The sequence below is a fragment of the Diabrotica undecimpunctata genome, chromosome 1, assembly GCF_040954645.1.
Source record: "Diabrotica undecimpunctata isolate CICGRU chromosome 1, icDiaUnde3, whole genome shotgun sequence".
NCBI classification, from domain to species: domain Eukaryota; kingdom Metazoa; phylum Arthropoda; class Insecta; order Coleoptera; family Chrysomelidae; genus Diabrotica; species Diabrotica undecimpunctata.
In genome coordinates this window covers 19,956,054-19,976,139 of record NC_092803.1, presented here as the reverse complement: position 1 = coordinate 19,976,139, position 20,086 = coordinate 19,956,054, and the positions used below count along the sequence as shown (strand labels likewise).

The 20,086-nt window shown below is 33.7% G+C and overlaps 1 protein-coding gene across 1 annotated transcript in view; it reads left to right on the top strand.

Moving 5' to 3' along the window:
* Positions 1-20,086, top strand: part of LOC140445974 (uncharacterized) — a 61,821-nt gene that overhangs the window by 28,868 nt on the left and 12,867 nt on the right. The window contains exons 2-6 of the mRNA XM_072538447.1: positions 3,043-3,494; positions 3,556-4,172; positions 4,252-4,516; positions 11,839-12,137; positions 16,614-16,938. Coding sequence (XP_072394548.1) covers positions 3,043-3,494; positions 3,556-4,172; positions 4,252-4,516; positions 11,839-12,137; positions 16,614-16,938 — 1,958 coding nt within the window. The remainder of the gene's footprint in view (positions 1-3,042; positions 3,495-3,555; positions 4,173-4,251; positions 4,517-11,838; positions 12,138-16,613; positions 16,939-20,086) is intronic.

The following is a 20,086-nucleotide window of genomic DNA, read 5'->3' as shown; positions in this document are numbered from 1 at the left end:
TTCGTTAGATGATGTACCTTTAAATACTCTGCAAAACTTATGGCTTCTACATGACAGCTGTCTGGCCGCTTTAGCAGGAATGTACGAGACTTTCTTGATAAAAACTTCGAAGACCACTGGAATGGAAGAAGAGATTCAGTTGCTTGGCCAGCAAGGTCGCCGGATTTTAATCCTTGTGATTATTATATTTAGGGATACATAAAGGAATTTGTGTATTCCGTCCCGATACAAAATCGTGCACAACTCTGACTAAGGATATAAGATTTTTACAACGAATTTAGAAATAACAGTAATTTTTGTAAGGATTCGGCGTTATCTAAGCAAAAGGATAAATTTACGCATAGAGACTAATGGTCATCAACATCGAGCATCTTTTGTAATTATTTACTTTTGATACTTGTTCTATTGTGTTAGTTTCCTCTTTTCCGCTGTCTGGCTATCTTGTTTCACTTTCACTGGTAGACTCAAGATATTTATTTCCAGACTGAACAGTTCCTGACTTATATTGAATATTTTTCTCGGCATGTACATAATTTTATTATTTTTCCTGCCAATTTTCATTAGCTTTTCATATTCGGTTTTTGTTACTTTTGTTTTGGTTCGCGTGTGTATTCCCAGAACCCCCGCCCCCGACCGTTTCAGGTGTGCCATATTTTTTTTAGAAATGCTTTCCGCAAATGCTTTCCGCACCTTTGTACAATGCCTTTCTGTGGATTCCACTTCACCGCTTGCTATGTGATTTACGACCATAAAAGTTTATAACTAAAACATCAATAAACAAATTAATTTATATTAATAAAATTAAGAAAAAAGGAGAAATTAGTGCTCTAAATCACTGTTGAGGATAAAACTGAAAAGGTAGAAATATCTTTAAAATCCCAAATATATTACATTTATGAATATTTGCACAATAAAATGGAACTACCCTAGCTATTTGGCAATAATAAATACGAATTGCTATTTTTGGGAGATGCATATGTTCATCCAGCAGAGACAACCATTGTAATGGTCGCTGTAAATAGCTAGTTTGATAATTTAGATCCTTCGAGCTGCAATAAAAGTATTGCTTATTTGAAATGTCGTTGGAATATCACTGGAAGGTTCGCCGATCAAGAAATTGTATTAAAAATAAAATAAATTTGGTCTACAAAATTTGCCTTTTATTTGTTAGGTCTCGTTAGTTATCGTATAAAACTCGAACATACTTTATAATGATTAACGACATGCTTAGATACGTTATAATCATCAATCGAATACACTTTTCTTGTTGTTTATCACAATGAATACAAAACAATCCATCAAGATGACTCACTGAATCATTTTCTCACAAGATTGTTGAGACGTAGCTGTCGTTATTAAAACACCATAACAAATCCAATAAAAGAATGTCTGCCTACTTTCTCATTATTCATAAAATAGAAACCGTTGAAAAGAATTTCTTCGTTAATAAAGTCGATAAAAGAGATTTTTTTGTTTTTAACCACATTTTGATTAGTGAACATATGTCGAGTAGATATGAAATTGGTTGAGACGTATTACATTTGTTAGAAAGTGTAATAAGGAAAGCGAAATTAAAAGGAATATTATAGAAATGAATGTTTTGCTCATTCCGGGACGGAGGCAAATAAGCAATCAAAAAATTCTAAAATATGCACATACATATGAACTGGTATATAATGACACATTGTTTTATGGGTTTATAGGATATTATCTGAAATGGTTTCTATCTGACGTCTCGTCTGCAACTGAGGCAGATATTATCTAAGGTGATGCGACAGCGCAAGTACACGCTGAATAGTGTTTATGAGAATATTCTCTTCTTATTTGCTTAGCAACTATGATTTTTGCATACTTTAAATAAGTAATGTGTACTTTATATAAAAATTTTAGGGCAGGTTCACATGACAAATGCTTAAGAGCGTAGGCACAAAATTTCGGGCCAATGCTTTTTAAATGCAATAAATATTTTTGAAAAATTTAAACGCAGAATGAAAGACTACATTATTATCGAGGGTCAAAAGTTCCTAAGAATAAACAAAAAGTTTTTTTGAATGAGATATTTGAAATTAAAAGTTATACTAAATTTTCTCTTCTTTTTCTCCCCTGTAACTTTTTAAAATAAACATTATAGAAGTTTCAGGGACTTTCGGCCTTCAGTAATAATGTATTCTTTCATTCTAAGTTTAAATTTTTTAAAAATACTTATTAGTTTTCTCAGGATTCGAAAAAAATGAATGCACTTAAAAAGCATTGGCCCGAAATTTTGCGCCTACGCTCTTAACGCGCGTTTGGATAACGCATGTTTGCAGCTACACACATTTTATTTCTGGCAGTATTCGCGTTCTCAAACGACTATAGGTGGCAGCACTTGTTTTGAAAGATAGCGGACGAAATAGGAATATCGTTTATTGACATTGTAAATTTGATAAGGTATTTTAAGATCCCTAGTTGAAGGGCAAACAAGTTCATTATTTTTGAAATTGGATGAAATTTATACCAGTTTTAAACTCTGTTTTATTCAAATTTTCGACATTTATCCTTATTTTATTAGTTATATTTTTTGACAGCAGTTGGCAGTACGGTCGTTTGAGAACGCGAATACAGCGCTGGCGCTCGACTATTGACGTTAACGCGCACTTTGAGATTTTTTTTTCTGTGTTACCGTTTCATTTGTCCGCGTGCTTTTGACGAGGATATACTTATTTAGGGTTTGTTCAATTCGTCCAGATATCGTTCGAAATAGAAACGGAATCTTTTAATACCGAATTATTTATGTATGAAATTTAAAAACATCCTGCGATATTGTGTTGATTAATAAAAAAACATACCTTATGTATGAATTTTATTATACAAGTTAGGTTATGTAATCCTTATTTAAATTTATTATAAATTTCTGTTTTGAGCCAACTAACCATCCATAAAAGTAAGGCTTATTTCAATGCCTGTTTTAATTACATTTTATTTCAATAGTTCGTAATTTTTGTAATTGTATTAATTTTAAATAAGTTGCCTTAGCAATATAGTAAACATTTATCTTTTCAGGTGTTTCTACTGCTTTCGTTGATCTTCATACGATGCCACAGCGTCCAGATGCCCAAATCTACAATGACTCGAACAGAACTCAAAGTATCCCGAAGCTTAGATCCGAAAAATACCGAAACTTTAAACGTGGTAACCAAAGATGGAGGCGTCGCTCAGCTTATCATCAAGCGAAGAGATTCTAAAGCCAAGGCGACCAGTAGCTATCCAAATCAAGCTGAAAGTTATAAAATTAACTTTTATAACGATTTTAGCGACGAAAAACCAGTGTATGATGAGCTGAGGAATCCTAAGGTGATCGAAAATAAGGGTGTAGTTGCCAACTGGATACCAATTTCATCTGTGTATTATCAGCCTGAAGTAGTTGCTATGGATACAGCAAAAATTTGGAAGAATTTGACTAGCAGTAAGCTTATATCCATGGGATCCCTAAAAAATATGTTCGTTAGTGACAGGTATATACTAAATTTCAATTTTATTAAATATTTGTATTAATTTTTTTGGTTTTTTTTTTAGAATACCCAATGTTCCAAGTCCAGTAGACATCAGATCTGAAGAAATATATGTCAAACCAAACAAAGATAGTAAACGAGGCAGGTCCATAACCACAGTAGATCAAGATGGAATTCCAGTGATACAAGGTGTACGAGTACCAGACGATCCTACCGACAAAAAGACCTGGAGGAATGCTAGAGTTATCAATAATAAATTAGTACCATATGAAGAAGGTTACAAACCACCAAGGGCTGTTGCTGTTGGCGAACTTATCTATCCAAATGCGGAAGAGAACGACAGGTCGGCAGATAAGTCTATTGGACCATTCACCAAAGAAGACAATTTCAAGCCTCCAGGTAGCACCACAAAGAACTCTTTTGGACCTTTTACTGTAAAAGATAATGACGATTTAGATGAGTTGGATAAAGAAAAGGCTAAATCTTTTATCAAGTTTAGTTCGAGTGAGCAAGTAACAACGCCAAAAATAAGTAATGTAAGGGCAGTAGACAGTGATCTTGTAGAGTATATTAAACAGATTAATTCGAGAGAATCTTTGAAAAATTACTATAGTGGACAGTACAGAGCTAAGGATAATGGTGCAACACAGCAATTCCAACGAAGAATGTTACAATATCCTGGTAAATATAATAATCTTTATATCTTTGGTTCAGTACAAAAACTAATTAATCCTAAATGTGCATTTTTTTTTCATTTTAGTAGATATAACTTATCCAAACTCAGCTCTGTACTCTCCGCAACCGACCAAACTAAGTCCGGTTAATTTCAACGATGGAGTTAGAACTCCAGTACTTCAGTATGCTCATCCAGAACTAGGAGTACAGCCAGCCAAACCAACCACCGAAGATGACTACAAGGAAATGTACAGTGAAAGGAATACTCAAACGAACCAGCCTTCCTATGATACGGGAAGACATTCCCAATATTATAGCAATCCCAATAGTTTGGAGTATCATAGCCATAGGTAAGAAATATAGCTATTAGCTTTAAAAAAAATTTATTTCAAAAAGTTCCTTTATAAAAGGTATATTAATAAAAACCCTATCGGGCTACATCACAGAACGTTTTCGGAATAACTCTTCCATCATCAGTGCTATTTGGATGTACATGTTTGAACTTGACACTAAATATGTGGGTAAACACCCTTTAACCTTCTGTCGGTCGTAATTTACTCTTGTATAAAAGCCGTCGCAATATATAAAAATTATACATCTAACTTTGACTTAAAATTACAGTAACAGCAATAGTTTTTGGATCAAGCGTAGTTGTAGATGAGGTACATCAAATAATTCATTATGTTCCTCCTTGTTTGTTTGTGTAAATACATTGTAATAACCAAAAAACTATTTGTGTATGTAAATCCGAAGACGTGACTTACGGGTAAAAAGCTATTGACAGCAACGGTCGCAATGTATCTGTTTGATACGTGATTATAAAATTTACTAACACGCAGTCAGCTATATGTGGTGTTTTAGTTGTGTTTTTATTATTATTATAATTTATTATTTTGGTAGGATTTAAAACATTTATATATTATCAAAAAACGGTAACTTACATAGAAATATAACCTAAGTACTCGTATAAAATGATTTTGATTTCTTACATTATAAATTGGTAAAAATAAAATGTTGCCTTCCTATATGACGCAAACATAAAATATATTATTTTCTTATAAACATTTCAAACCAAATAAAATCCTTATTCCAGTTAATTGCGGTGGCGATCTGTCACATATGTGCCACTTGAGTCTTCTTGTAACCTTGAGTGACATGATGTGCACACTGGGGTTGTATGCTCGCTACAAATATATCGCTTACAATTCTTGCAAATGGTTTTGGTCAACCTGGTCCTTCGTGATGTGTAACATAAAGCACAGTGACGACGCTTTGTTTGAGCTACATCTTCTGCAGCCACTAGTCCAGCTTCTTCATCGGGCTCTTCCGTTGGTCTAAATCTGCTGAGTACTTCAGAAAGAGAACGTGGTACACCTTGTGTCATAAGACTTCTTTTTTGTAATTGTGCTAAGGCTAACTCATGGCCTAGTTTTCGAAGAAAAAGACAACACCGTATATTCTCCTGTCCATTTCCGATTGAAATCACTTGGGCATTAATGCCTGCAACGTTCAGCATGGAACAAAGACGACCATGGGCCAACGACGTGTGTTTCTAGCAACATTGTAGGAAGCGCAAACCTTATCGACAAAGTCGACACCTTCATTATAATATGTGATCATGTCTGCTTTCGTAGCTTGTCCTAACGTCTGATCTATAGAATCATCGTAATGCTGAGAAGATATAACAAGAACATTTCGATTTTTTTTTGGTACGTAGAAAACAATAGTGGAGTGTTCTCCAAGATTGAAAATAGTTGACTGTGGTGGTCGCCCTCTTACATTTAGCAGATCTACTGGCCTAAGTTTTCTTTTATTTTTTTTATTGTGCCAACATACGACAGTCTATTACTTTTTAATTCGGTAACAAGTTGCACATCTGTAAACCAATTATCTGCCGTTATATTGCGCCCCGTTCCAATCCAATCTTCTAACGACATCAGATGATTTATTACTTTGTTCATAGGGTCCCTGGGTTTGCTTTCCAGCATATATTTCTAGACTATAACTATAAAAAGTAACTGCATCACACATAGCATAAATTTTTACTCCGTATTTTGATGGCTTTGAAGGGATATATTGTTTAAACCTGCAACGTCCCCTAAAAGCCTCCAGTTTCTCGTCAATAGTCACACACTGTCCTAGTGAATAGCTATGTTTATAATTATGAACAAAATATCGTCGAAGAGTTCACGAATCTGCGCAGGGTTGTCAACAGCTTTCCTTTCAGGTCTTGTGATGCGGTCATCGAAACGCAAGCATCTCATGAGAAACTGGAACCTTCTGAGACTCATAACCAGTCGAAATATTTCCACGCCGTGTCCATCTGTACCCCCCTCTAACATCATTTTGTTGGCGTGCAAAGTTCCTGCTAGATATAAAAGACCTATGAAGGCCTTGAGTTCTGTCATATTCGTGTCAGATGCATCACGTTGTCGGTCAAAGCGTTCCGTACTTCAAGATGAATGTACTGGTTTGTGAACTTGACTATTGTTTGTAGCATTTTATCAGAAAATATCTGACTCCAACATTCTATATGTAACTTAGCTAGTCGTGCTTAATGTATTACTTCTGGGAGACGTGTAACCAGGTTATGTGGCTCAGTGCGTCGCTTCTTCGCGTGCGGTGTTTTCATCCACCTAGTGGTTTTATCTTTTCCAAAGTAAAATAAATTGTGATTTAAATCTGGTTCTTCCTCTGTCCCACTCTCTTCAGTATCAGAGTCACCAACTCTTTCATCCGTTGTCTGATCTTCCGCATCTGTGTCCGGTTCATCCTCGAAATGTTCCACTTGGTTAGGGGCATCTTCATTTTTATTCCCAAAAACCTCCTAGCGAACATCAAACAGCTGGGTCTAAATGAACATCTTTATAAGGCCATGCAGAAAGCTGTACTCCTCACGACGTCCAGATGTGTACGAAAATTTTTGGGAGATACTTTAGCAAACGGAAAGAGTCCCACCAGAGCTCAATCCTTTTGATACCGTAGGTATCTGGGATGAGTGAATTTTATGGCTATGATGAGTGAATCGTATGGCTAAATCTGGATGTAAATGTAATAATAAAAATATAATAATAATAATGTAATAATAATAATAAAAAAAACGAAAAGATCGCCAAGTACAGGGATCTGGAAATTCAAATACGAAGACAGTGGAGAATGGAAAGTACCCAGACAATACCTATTATTCTCTCTACTACTGGAGTCATTCTGAAGAACCTCCTAGAAAACATAAAAAAGCTAGGTCTGAATGAACATCTCTACAAGATCATGCAGAAAGCTGTACTGCTCTCTACGTCCAGATGTGTACAAACATTTTTGGGATATACTCCAGCAAATAAAGTCACCTAGGGCTCGATAACACGGAAGGAGTCCCACCAGAGCTCAATCCTTTTGATACCTCAGGTATCTGGGATGAGTGAATTTTCCCCTTAAAGGGAGTGTGAGCCGTATGGCTAAATCTGGGGTGTAAATGTAAATAATAATAATAATGTAAAAAATGTATTTCTTTATTGATTGTAATGTTACTGCATATTCTTGTAATGTAATGTAATAAAATTGTACCCGTGTCAGTGACCTATGCTGTCGAGACACGTAAAGCTAAATAAAAAAACATTATTTACCAATTCTCCGCCATAGTACATTCTCATTGCAACTGTTGCAATAATATACGCATTACCTAAGGAAAATTACGAATTCGCCCTTTTCCACGTAAAATTATTTTTTTAAGTATTATTGTTAAGTTTTGTGATCAAGATAATAATAGCGATGATACTATTATTAATAAACTGTAAGAACAACAAAGGAACACTGCTGGCAACGCCTCAAATCTTTAAGTAAAAAATTGTAGGTTATTAAAATATGAAAATATGACTAACATCAATTGTCTTCATTAGAAAAAAAATCATTGACGTCGTGATGGTAGCATTTCTCCATTGTCTTATTCTCGTTCTTGTAGTACCATCAATCCTATAATTTAATGTAATGCAGCAAAAGTGAGATTTCTTTTGCATTTTTGAACAATTAGAATAATTATTTTACCGTTTTATATCTAATAAAAAAGAGAATTGTTAATTCTTCTGGTCGCACTTGCGTAAAGAGGTCGGTCGTAATTGCTATTTGAAAGTAACTTGCGTTTTCAACTAACAAGGCAAACATGGACGGATTTACATATTTGCTTGTAAAAAAAATGAAAGAAACGTTTTCTAATACTCGGTGTTTGATCGTTAAATGTTGCATTTTAATAGCATTGTAAATATCTTGATGAAATTATTATTGAGACTGAGATTTTCAAGTTAAAAACTTTATTTTATAAATATCTATTTTTATTATGCTTTTACCGTAGTTGAATGAATAAAAATTCCGAAGTAATACTGAATATAAAAAAGGGAAAATGGAACATTTGAGCTATTTAATAGAAGACAAATAAAATAAAAGTTGTATTAAAAAAACTTATATAAAATGTATACAGTGTTTCCGTAAAATATGGAATATATTCGATATTTCCTAAATAAAAAGCATTTTTAAAAAAATCTAAAACGCGTCGATTTTTCAATTTAATGTTCTACATTTTACAATAAAATTTCATTATAAAAGGTGATACACATTACAGTGATGACGTCATCGGCTTTTTTTTAAATGTAACACCCTGTATTTTAGGACATTTTTAGATCGATAAAAATGAGGTTATTTCAAAAAAGTATAATACTCGGATCTAATGGAGTTAATTTGAAAGATATGCGTTTAGAAAATAAATTATTTATTATCAATTGCAAAAAAGTAGCCTACTTCTAGTTTTCGGAAAACTGTAATTATTGTTAGTAACGTTCAATAACAATGAAGTAGTATAATAATTGTATTAATTCGTGAGTGTTCTGTATTATTGCTTAGAATTAATTTTTAAGTAGAAATGAATTTGAGTGTAAGTAAAGCAAAGAATTGAAATACTGATGATGATTGGATATGGAGACAAATCGCGAACTCAGAAGGAAGTGTGTAATTTATTTAATGATAAATATCCAGAAATACCCATCACGCAGTCAACAGTGAGTAAGATTGAAAAGAAATTTTGAGAAACTGGTACGGTTGAAAATACACGCAAATCAGGCCGTACCTCTGTAAATTATGTTACAACATTAGATGTTCTGCTTGCTTTTGAATAAGATGCGCACACTTCTGTTCGTAAGGTTAGTAGTGATCTCGATGTTTGCAAAACAACGGTACACAAAGTACGTAAAAGTAAGTAAAATGCACAGTTGTACAGGAATTAAACGAGGATGATCCAGATAAAAGCCACCGAAACCCTTTCTAGGTTCAAAATATTATTTTTTCTGATGAAGCTACATTCAAATTAAATGGCGAGGTCAACCGTCAGAATTGTAGATACTGGGAAAAAGAAAACTCCAACTGGATGCGGGAACATCATACACAATACCCGCAAACGGTAAACGTATGGGCTGGCATTGTAAGAAATAAAATCCTTGAACCCTACTATTTCGAAGGTAATTTAAACGAGCCAGCATACCTTCAGTTTTAAGTGGGCATCTCGTACCTACTTTAGTTAATTTATTCCCCAGTATAATTAATCTTGGAGGTTTTGATAAAAGTTTATGGTTTCAACAGGATGGGGCGCCTCCACATTATGCTTTAGATGTTCGAAGGTACCTAAACGAATTTTTTCCGAACAGGTGGATTGGAAGACGTGGACATATTGAATGGCCAGCGAGGTCACCAGTCCTCAATCCTTTGGATTATTTTATGTGGGGTCATTTAAAGAATGTTGTTTACGAAACGAAACCTGCAAATATTGGAGACTTAAAAACTGGAATTCGTAAAGAAATAAACAATATTTCTCATAAACAAGGTGCTACAAGAATTTGTACAACGTTTGGGTTACTGTCAAATACAACAAGGGCTACAATTCGAACATTTAAGATTAAGTCATGTATTAATTACTGGATTACTTTCAAGGTATTTATTATAATTTATTTATAATTTATTAATATAATAAATCAATAAAAATTAATTTTCTAAGCGCATATCTTTCAAATTATATCCGTGAGACCCCCAGTATTATACTTTTTTAGAATCAGCTAATTTTTATCGATCTAAAAATGTCCTAAAATAAAGGGTGTAACATTTAAAAAAAAAAGAGCCGATGGCGTCATCACTGTAATGTGTATCACCTTGTATAATGAAATTTTAATATAAAATGTAGAACATTAAATTTAAAAATCGACGTGTTTTAGATTTTTTTTAAAAAGGCTTTTCATTTAGGAAATATCGTATTTTGAATTTTGAATTCCTGAATTTTATAAAGAGTATATAAATGATAGTTTTTGCATAAAATAGGGTTTTTGTTATTATTTTTATTATTATTAAGGAATAAAACAAACGACTTAACTCAACAATATATTAAAGCAAGAATTGTAACCAAATTAAAAGATAACTGGGCACTATCAGAGGTAGCAAAACATTTTAACATAAGGAGAACCACAGTTTTTCTATTGATTAAAAATGGAGCGAACAAGAAACTCTCAAAAGAAAGTGAGGGTATGGAAGACCAAAACTATATTAAATTTAAGTATGTAAAAATAAAATTAATATTTTGTAATATCTCCATCAGCTTGTAGTCTTCGGTTCATCTGCGTGAAAGGAACTATGCAATTGTATTCTCCAGACAACTCTTCCCAAAACCGTTCTATAACGTGCCACAGCTCTTCAGAATTTTAAGGTATAAAATTACGCCGCTACAACCGTTTTATAATAACCCCCACACATTTCGATTGGGTTTAAATCTGGACTGTAGCTGGGCCATGATAAGGTTTTGATGTTGTTATTCTGGAGCCACTGGTTTATTATATTTGCAGTGTGAACAGGACAATTATCTTGTTGGAGGATACAATTATTTTCTGGATACAACTGTCTACACTGGGAAACACGATGTTTTCTAGAATATTCAGATAAGTCTGTCCAACAATTTTGCCATCAATACGGAATTCCATTCCCATACCTCTAGATGAAATCCATCCCCATACATTGGCGCCAAAATGACCAGCTGCTCGATATCTATTAACATATAGAGGATTAAATCTAATATTATGTGATTTATACCCCCTATATAAGTCTTGATTGCTTTTGTTGTGGTGTAAGAGCTTGTTTTTTGCTGCAGTTCGGTACCTAAGACGCGATGTTTTAATTCTGCGCCAAATTGTTGTCTTTCTTCCCGGAAACTCTAACATAATTCTTGCAGTTTTTGCATCTTCAAAAGGATTCTTTTCTAATCTCTCTAAAAGCATACGATCCTCATGACCGGTAGATATTTTTATTCTTCCAGAACCTTGCTTTCTTTTAAGAGTTTCTTGTTCTCTCCATCTATTATTAATATTAAAAACTGTTGTTCTGCTTACGTTAAAATGGTTCGCTACAGCAGATAGTGACCAACCATCTTTCGTTACTATTTTGTTAAAATTCTTGCTTTTAGTTAACTTACCTTTAACTCGAAAAATATCGACCGCACGAAACAATTTTCGAAAAAGAAATTGTTGGATTCAGTCACGATTTTAAATTTACACTACTATTGATCACCCTTAAAGCTTAGAATAATAAAACTGAAAATTGAAAATGACATTCCGACTGCTATAAAGTTGTGGTATTTTTTTCATTGGTTTTATAGAAAAGATGTCCTGAACTACCCCTACAATACATACTACATCGAAACCAAAACCGAGCAACCCTTTTGGTTAAAGATCACCGAAAGTATCAGAGATAAAGTCCATAATGGGTTCCAACAAATGCAACAGCTGACCAAACCGGTTTTCGATCCTCTTGTTGAAGCCACGCATAAAATCTCACAAAACTTGGGCCTCTCCAACCAAAATAGGTACGCGCAGGATAAGGTTGGTGTGCTAGCTCCTGCTGGGGTTTCTGTCTTTCTACCAGCGTTGGGATTAGTCGCCGGAGGTGCCGCTCTTGGTAAGTATATAAAAAGTATGAATAATTTGATTTTTTGTGTAAAAATCTTTGGAAATCTAAATAAATGATATGTTGATATTCCTTCTGCTATATTTGAACGAAATGTGCAATGTTTTTTGTTTAATGATAACTCCGGATACATTCATAAAGAAATAAATAATTGTTTAATAAATAATAAGAATGAAGGCTATTCAGTAAAAAAAGAAAGAATCTCATGCAATCTAGAAAATATAAATTAAAGGGGAAGAGAAGAATAACAGAGAAAACAAGAATAAAATGATTCTATGACACAAAGATGGAAGTTAAAAGATTAAAAATCATAAAAGAAGATTAACCAAATAACTTATATTTTCTGTATCTTATATTTTTATTATATTTCACTTACTACAGTATTATTCTCGTTTACACGCTTGAAGACAATGGATTCACGGTACGGGTTAGCTTGTAATAAAGCTATTAGTTGGTAATCAATATCAATATTTAACTCCCGTTACACAAAATGGGATTAGCCACGTTATTGCATTGAGATGTGCAGAAATTACTGGATGTTCATCTGTTTTCTAGCAAATAATTGCAGTGTTAGTCGAAGTCAACGTTGATCAAATACAAAATCATATATTTATTGCCTGCCATTTATCTTATACAGTACGTTAAGTTTTGGATTAGATATTACACACTACATACAGCGCTAAAATCGGCAACATTGCCTCTCCGATTTACTTAATTGTAATTCTCCGATCCCGTCCGACACCTAGGCAGAAAACGAGAAAACGAAAACCATTTAGTAACATATAACAATGTATGGGATGTACACCTCGGTCCGTCGATTTTTGTTTTCATACGTATGCCCGGTTTATTTCTTATAACATAAACTCGATAAAAATACACTGACCTTTATAAGGCGGTGCATTTGTATCGGTTTATAATAATGTGGTTTTTTTGTTGTTGAATTAAAAATAAAAGCGCATTTCTTTTAAAAGATAAAACAAAAAATATACTCTTATTGAAAATAAAAAATAATTCCTAATAAAATAAGCAATAATTCTTTATGCCCTACAGAAATGATTCAAATATTTGACCTTCTACGACTGAATAGTATCCCAATATATCATAAAAACTTCTGCGGACAGATGAAAAAGTTTCTGATGTAACAGAATTGGAGACTTCTCTTATTCGGTTTTTTAATTCTGTAACGAAAGTATTTTGCCTACCACATGGGGTATTATCATAACGGGTAGAAGATTGGGGATAAAAATTACTGGGGGCAAAGATAGGGCAAGCAAAATAAACGCTACTTGTGCGAACGGCACTCAGGGTTTGTTAGGAGAGCTGGGGTCGTGGATAAGTATATGACAAGGGGTTTGGATTGGAGCAACTATAGAAATATAAAACAAAAGGTCATGAATCTCTTGGGAAAAATAAAACAACAAGAAACAGGAAACACCTCTAGTAATTTATAAAGAACGCCACTTCAAGGTGCCTAATTATAACCATTAGCTAGTTGTAACTAGGGAAATAATTATCAGAAATGCAAAAGATATCTTTTTCAAATTAATCTCAAAAAAAGGTTAGTTAGAAAAATAAACAAAATGTTAAGAAAAAAAATTTAACATTTATTGTGTCTTACCACAAACAGTTACAAAATAGACAACGCAAAAATATTACAACAAATAGTCGCAAAATACAAAAATACAAAAAAGACTTACATGTGTCATCTGTTTACAAATTCCAGGAGTTACAAAACTGTTAACTTACAAAATGTTACCGCACAGAGATTAACTTTTTTTTTAAACAAACAAAACAAATAAATATCGAAAAAAATAAAGCTAGCTGTCATAAACATTAAATTTTAAAAACTGAAAACAAATAAAATAACAGCTAAAGTCAAAACTCAAAATTTATAATATTAAATATTACTATTTTTTAAATTTTAATGAAAGCAATTATTGTTAAAAAAAATATTTATCTTTACTTTAAAATTTGATCAAAAGGTTACCTTAATTCACCAAATCACACTTTGAATGTTCTGGAACCATAACTACAACTAACTGGGAGTAGACCTGGGCTCCACTCTCTGCGTAACGAACACACGAACAAATCCATCTCCAAACTGCCAAAAAGCCTTCGATGACAACCAGGGAGAATCAAAACGAGGATGGAAACGACGATTCTTCCAATCCTCACTCAAAACATTAACTGAACCATTAACTGCTACAAAACTACTTTTTACTGCTACATATTTCCATAAAAAGGGGGGCAAAAACAGAAAACCACAAATTCGACGGATGAATTTGGACATGACGCTGGAGATCACCGCTCTTCACCGCGGCTCTAACGAAAGTGACGAAATTATCTTAAAAAATTGATCGCATAAGTTGGAATAAACAAAGCACTTTGGGTTTAAGACACATAAACAAGACACAACGGAAATTAAGACGTAAATTCTTAATTTGAAAACGCAATATCAGGCGGTTTGAACAAAGAAATATCGAAGAATTTGCGCTTGTGACATAAACATACAATAAAATGATTTATTATCGACTGGGCGACGTGAAAAGAACGAAATATTATTTGGGTCTTAAATTGGAAGATACGAACTAAGAAACATTGAAAAAATTCTTCGTTATTGTAATGCATACATAAGGGGATTTCAATTTAACACATATACGAGGGGATTTCAAATGCTACAATTCATCCAAATTTTGGGCTTTAGTGTCAGGATGATCGTAGATGATGCTTTTTAAATCTCCCCAAAAAAAGAAGCGCATAGGTGTAAGATCTGGGGATCGCACAGGTCACTTAATATCGCCTGTTCCACTGATAACTCGATTCGGGAAAGTATTGTTTAAGTACTTCCTAATTATTCTAGCGTTGTGAACTGAACAGCAGTCTTGATAAAACCAAACATTCTCCAGATTTAGGAGAAGGAGAAGGAGATTTAATGTCTTGATAAAACCAAACATTCTCCAGATTTAGGAGAAGGAGAAGGTTGGCTATAACCATTGCAAATTCGTCTCTATCTTCTGCTTTTCTTAAGAGCGTCTTTGTGTTTAACCCGGTCTAGTTGCGAATGTTTTTCAGCCAGGATATTTGTCGTCTACCAGGACCCCTTTTTCCTTCGATTTTACCCTTCATAATCAGCTACAACAACTCGTACTTATCATTTCTAAGTATGTGCCCCAAATATGATGTCTTTCTCCTTTTAATGGTGGTCAAATTTTAATTTACTAATGTTTGTATTTTGAGAACGATTTCCGAAGTGGAAGTTAAGACGTCAATAAACGTAGTTTAACCTTTAATTGTGGCTTATTCCAATTTAAATAGTAATTACTTTAACATGCCACAAGAAAATAGCTTCAGAACAATATTTATGTTTATTGTTAAACCAAACTGTTCCCCAGTATCACAAATTGTGTTTAGTAACGTCTGCAGGTCTGTCTCACTTTCAGCGATAATGACTGTATCGTCAGCATAACGGATGTTATTTATATTTTCACCATTTATCTTGATCCCTTCTGTACAGTTTTCAAGTGCTTGCGTAAATAACTCTTCGGCATACAGATTAAATATTAATGGTGAAAGTACACAGCCCTGTCTCACTCCTATATTTAATTGTTGCGCATCCGTGCTATCTCCATCTAATGTTACCACAGCCTGTTGGTTTCAATAGAGGTTTCTCACTATGTTAATGTCATTTTTGTCAAATCTTTTTCTCTTTAGACATTCCATGAGAATGTTATGTTTAACTTTGTAGGAAGCTTTCTCATAGTCTATAAACGCAACGAAAACATCTTTTTGTTGGATTTACATAGGGAAGAACATGATTCTGTAACAAACCGAGGTATACTCTACTATTCAAGTTGCCCTCAATAAAAAATGGACTTATTATGTGGTCTCCTAAAATGCCAGTCCAGGCGTTAACTTTTTGAGGACGTTGAGTTTGGTAAACACTTCTGTACTGGTTTTCCCGTGCCCAATACCTCGTAATGGAAGGATTGTGTCTCCCTACTAACGAAACAGAAGATTCATTAGTAAATAAAATGTTTTTAATAAAATTTGGTTCATCATTAGCTTTCGGTATTAGAGTTCACAAAACTCCAGTCTTCAAATGTAGTCGTCTGGATAAAGCTGCTGAGCTTTCAAATATTTAAAATTCTTGTAACCGTGATGTTTCCATACATGTTACAGTATAATTGCTAACATCTAACTCTCTAGCAACTCTTCTACTTGAACATGTTGAATCTACCTCGATTGTTGCACAATAGTGTCCAGAATTCCCACCATAAAACTATTTTATTATTTGTTGTTTAAAAAAATCAAATAAAAATCTACGCTGTTATTGCTTTAATCAATCACGGTATAATGACAACAGAGCGAACAATTAACGTACTGTATGTATTAATACATATTTATTGTAAGATTTCAAATATATTTCTAACCATGTTTTTCATATCTGTCCTTTATGTAACGCTATAGGTCTGGGAGCTGCTGCAGTAGGCCGATATTTCACTCCAATAGAACTACAGAGATCTCAGTCCGACGATGTCTACTATTATCTCATGGATGATCCCCAAAATGCCTCTGAAGATCACAAGCGAATCAAACGAGGTTTCCAAGATGATCTATATCTTCAAGAACTAACAGCGAGACTAGAAAAGCAAGAACATTTGCAAAGATTAAGCTCTACCAACATTTGGTCGGATACTCCTTGTTCGAAGAAGGTATTCTGCGAGGTGATGCTGCAGCAGAATCCTGACGAGGTAATCGTAATGGAGAAGAAGATGGAGCAGCTTATTACGTCGTAAGTTATTGAAAATATTAATTTTTTATATAAAAGAAAAGAAATAGTTAAAAATATTATGTAAATTATTATTAGATTCGTATTGGTTTTAAACTCATCATCGTGCTATTTGTTACAATGTCATCGTTGTAGGCAATCAAATTCGGAAAAATGTCTTTTTTCATCACAAGTGTAAGTATAGACATATTTCAAATAATCTTATAAGCAAATTAATAAATTTCGCAAAAACTATTCAACCGATCTGGACCGATCAGGGCCCTGATTCTATTTCATTTCGATGTCAAAATTTAAAAGCGACTACGCCATGACAGTCGCAATCGCTAGCGATTCTCATTCATTTCGATTGTAGTTAAAACTGGGGATATTTACTTTATCATTTTGACACTGCTGAAAATTTTGGTTGACCCTGTTGTTTATTGGCTGCACTACGCTTGTTGAATGTTTGTTTTGTTTACGTTACGTGAACGTCTTTTTTTTCTTGTTTGAGTTGTTAAATCATAAATATTGGCCATTCTCAATTATATTTTGAATTGAAAGAAAAGATGGCAAGAAAAAAAAGGGCGATGTGGGAGATTCTTAAGTTATAACCACTAAGATTTGACTTAGTGGTTATATTCTAATATATTTTTAAATTTACTGCAGCTTAGTAATACTAACCCTAAACATTTTGGGTATCCTAGAGGCATAAACACCTTCTTCCAAATATGGTTCTAATACCCTTATTAAATAATTTGCAGCTTGTTTATTAAGCCGGAATTGCTGCCTAAATTGAGCATCACTTAGTGAAAAAGAATTTTGAGTATCCCGTAACATTCTTCTTATCTTCCGTTATGAGCGTCGGATATCTATCCTCTCTAATTCCTCCAAAACTAGCAAATGTCCGTAAAACACAGCCATATTAATACTTTTTGCCTCAGTTTTCCTTGCAAGGATCAAAACACCGCCTACCTAAACTGAACCTAAGTTCACTTCTCCCAGTCCAGTCAGTCATGTCAGATTAATTTCGACTCGAAATGAAATTTCAACCACTTTCTTGAAGTTGAAATTAATTTCGATAAGTCGAAAATTAGTGACGTCGTTTGGTTAGTTCAGCTGAAATCCACAAGGTTCGCAAAGTCGCATTTCGACGTCGCCATATTAATTTCGACATGTTTTGAGTCGAAATCTCAATTAGAATCAAGGCCGTGGACCAAATTATAACAAATAGTAAACAGGTTATTAACAATATTAAAAAACAGAGATTTTATTGTTTATTCTGCAATACCTTTTTTGTGTATTATACGATTTTAATTTAGTATGTCTCATTTTGTGTATCCTGTTTTTCTGAAAAAGTTGCCTGTTAACGTCAAATCTCTAAATAGGCAAATTTTAAGTTAGGTGCAAAATAATGAGATTACCGTTTTGATTGTTTATTTAAAAATGGTTTCACTAAAAATTAATGAAAACCCTTAATAAAACGATAGACGACATTAAAGACAATTTTATGAAGAACGAAGAAGGTAAGAATAAAACATGGATGGCGACAGAGATTCTGCAGCTGATGGATAAAAGAAGGAAAAACAAATAGAAAGAACTGGGAGAACTACAAAATAAATACGACGACTTCAACGTGCATAAAAAGCTAAGAGAAATTACAGGCAAATGTGAAAACAGAAGAGTAAGTAAACTTGTTAATGACAACGGAGAAGTAATCGTGGACAAAAACAGTATTGATAATACCTGGAAAGACTACATACGAAATTAATTTTTTGAGGAGAGGGAGAACCAGTCCCCAATACCCACGGAAACAGGCCCCTATACTAGTGGCAGAAATAAGATCAGCCGTAATATCACTAAAAAAAGGAAGAGCTGCAGGATAGTACGGAGTACAGTCTAAATTTCTTAAACTTCTTGATGATGAATGTTTAATAATACAATAAAATACTATATAATCTCTTTAAAAATACACACCCAATATACCAAAAGATTGGCTAGTTTCAGAATGTACTACGTTACCAAAGAAACAGGGAGCGAAACATAGTTATTATTTATTTATTTATTTATTTTAGCATTTTTACCCTATTTGGGTAAAATTTAATTTTGAAGCTAATAAGTTAATATTTAAAAAGTCCGGAAACATTTGTCTTGTTAAAAAATGGTGGGTGCGCCACGAGCCATTCTAAATTTTGGCGGACGATCCTGCGTTTTTTGGTAATAAAACCATCTTAATTGGATAGTTTTTTCACGGTCGATCGAATAGTAATACGTCAGACCGTGTAAACACAGACTGAAGAGTACCCAGTAACTTTCTCTGAGCTACTAATGGTTCGAAGACTTTACAATACTTTCTCCCGCACAAGTTCGAGGCCGATCACCTTGGATATTAGTACCGTAGAATTAGTCGTACCGTGTGAAGAATATTAAATGTTTCTCCTGATTGTTTTTATTGAACAATACAAAATAAAAAATTACAAAACAACATAAACAATAGAAAAAAGTAATGAATGACACATGAAATAACAGAAGTGAGTAATGTGAATCTTGAAAGTTCGTTTAAAAATAATATCAAAAAAAACTACTGCCTTCAGAAACAAATAAATAGAATTTATGAACATAAATCTTAATTTGAAAATGCATAAAAGAAAAGTCTCAATCATCATTATAAGTGGCTCGACAATCCGTTGTGGATCTTGGCCTGCTCACAAAGAAGTCGCCACTCCCATCGATTCCTGGCAACTTCCCTCCATCTCTGACCATTAGATTCTGTAGGTCTCCTTCCATGTCATCAATCCATCTCCTTCGTGGTCGTCCTCTGCTTCTTGTGCCCTCTGGTATTAAAAATGTTAATCACTTCGTGTATTCGTGATCTGACATCCTAGCAATGTGTCCAGATCATCTAAGTCTCTGAACTTTAACGAATTTCACAATATCTGGATCGGTGTATAGCTGATATAGTTCAAAGTTGCTTCTTCGACGCCATAGCCCATTTTCATTTACGGCTCCAAAAATCTTTCCAAGAATTTTTCTCTTAAAAATACCAAGAACTCTTTCATCATTTTTAAATAAGGTGCACGTTTCAGCCCCATATATCAAAACCGGTCTTATTAAGGTCTTGTATATATTGACCTTTACTGCACGTTTTATATTTTTATTTTTTAAATGTTTCTGG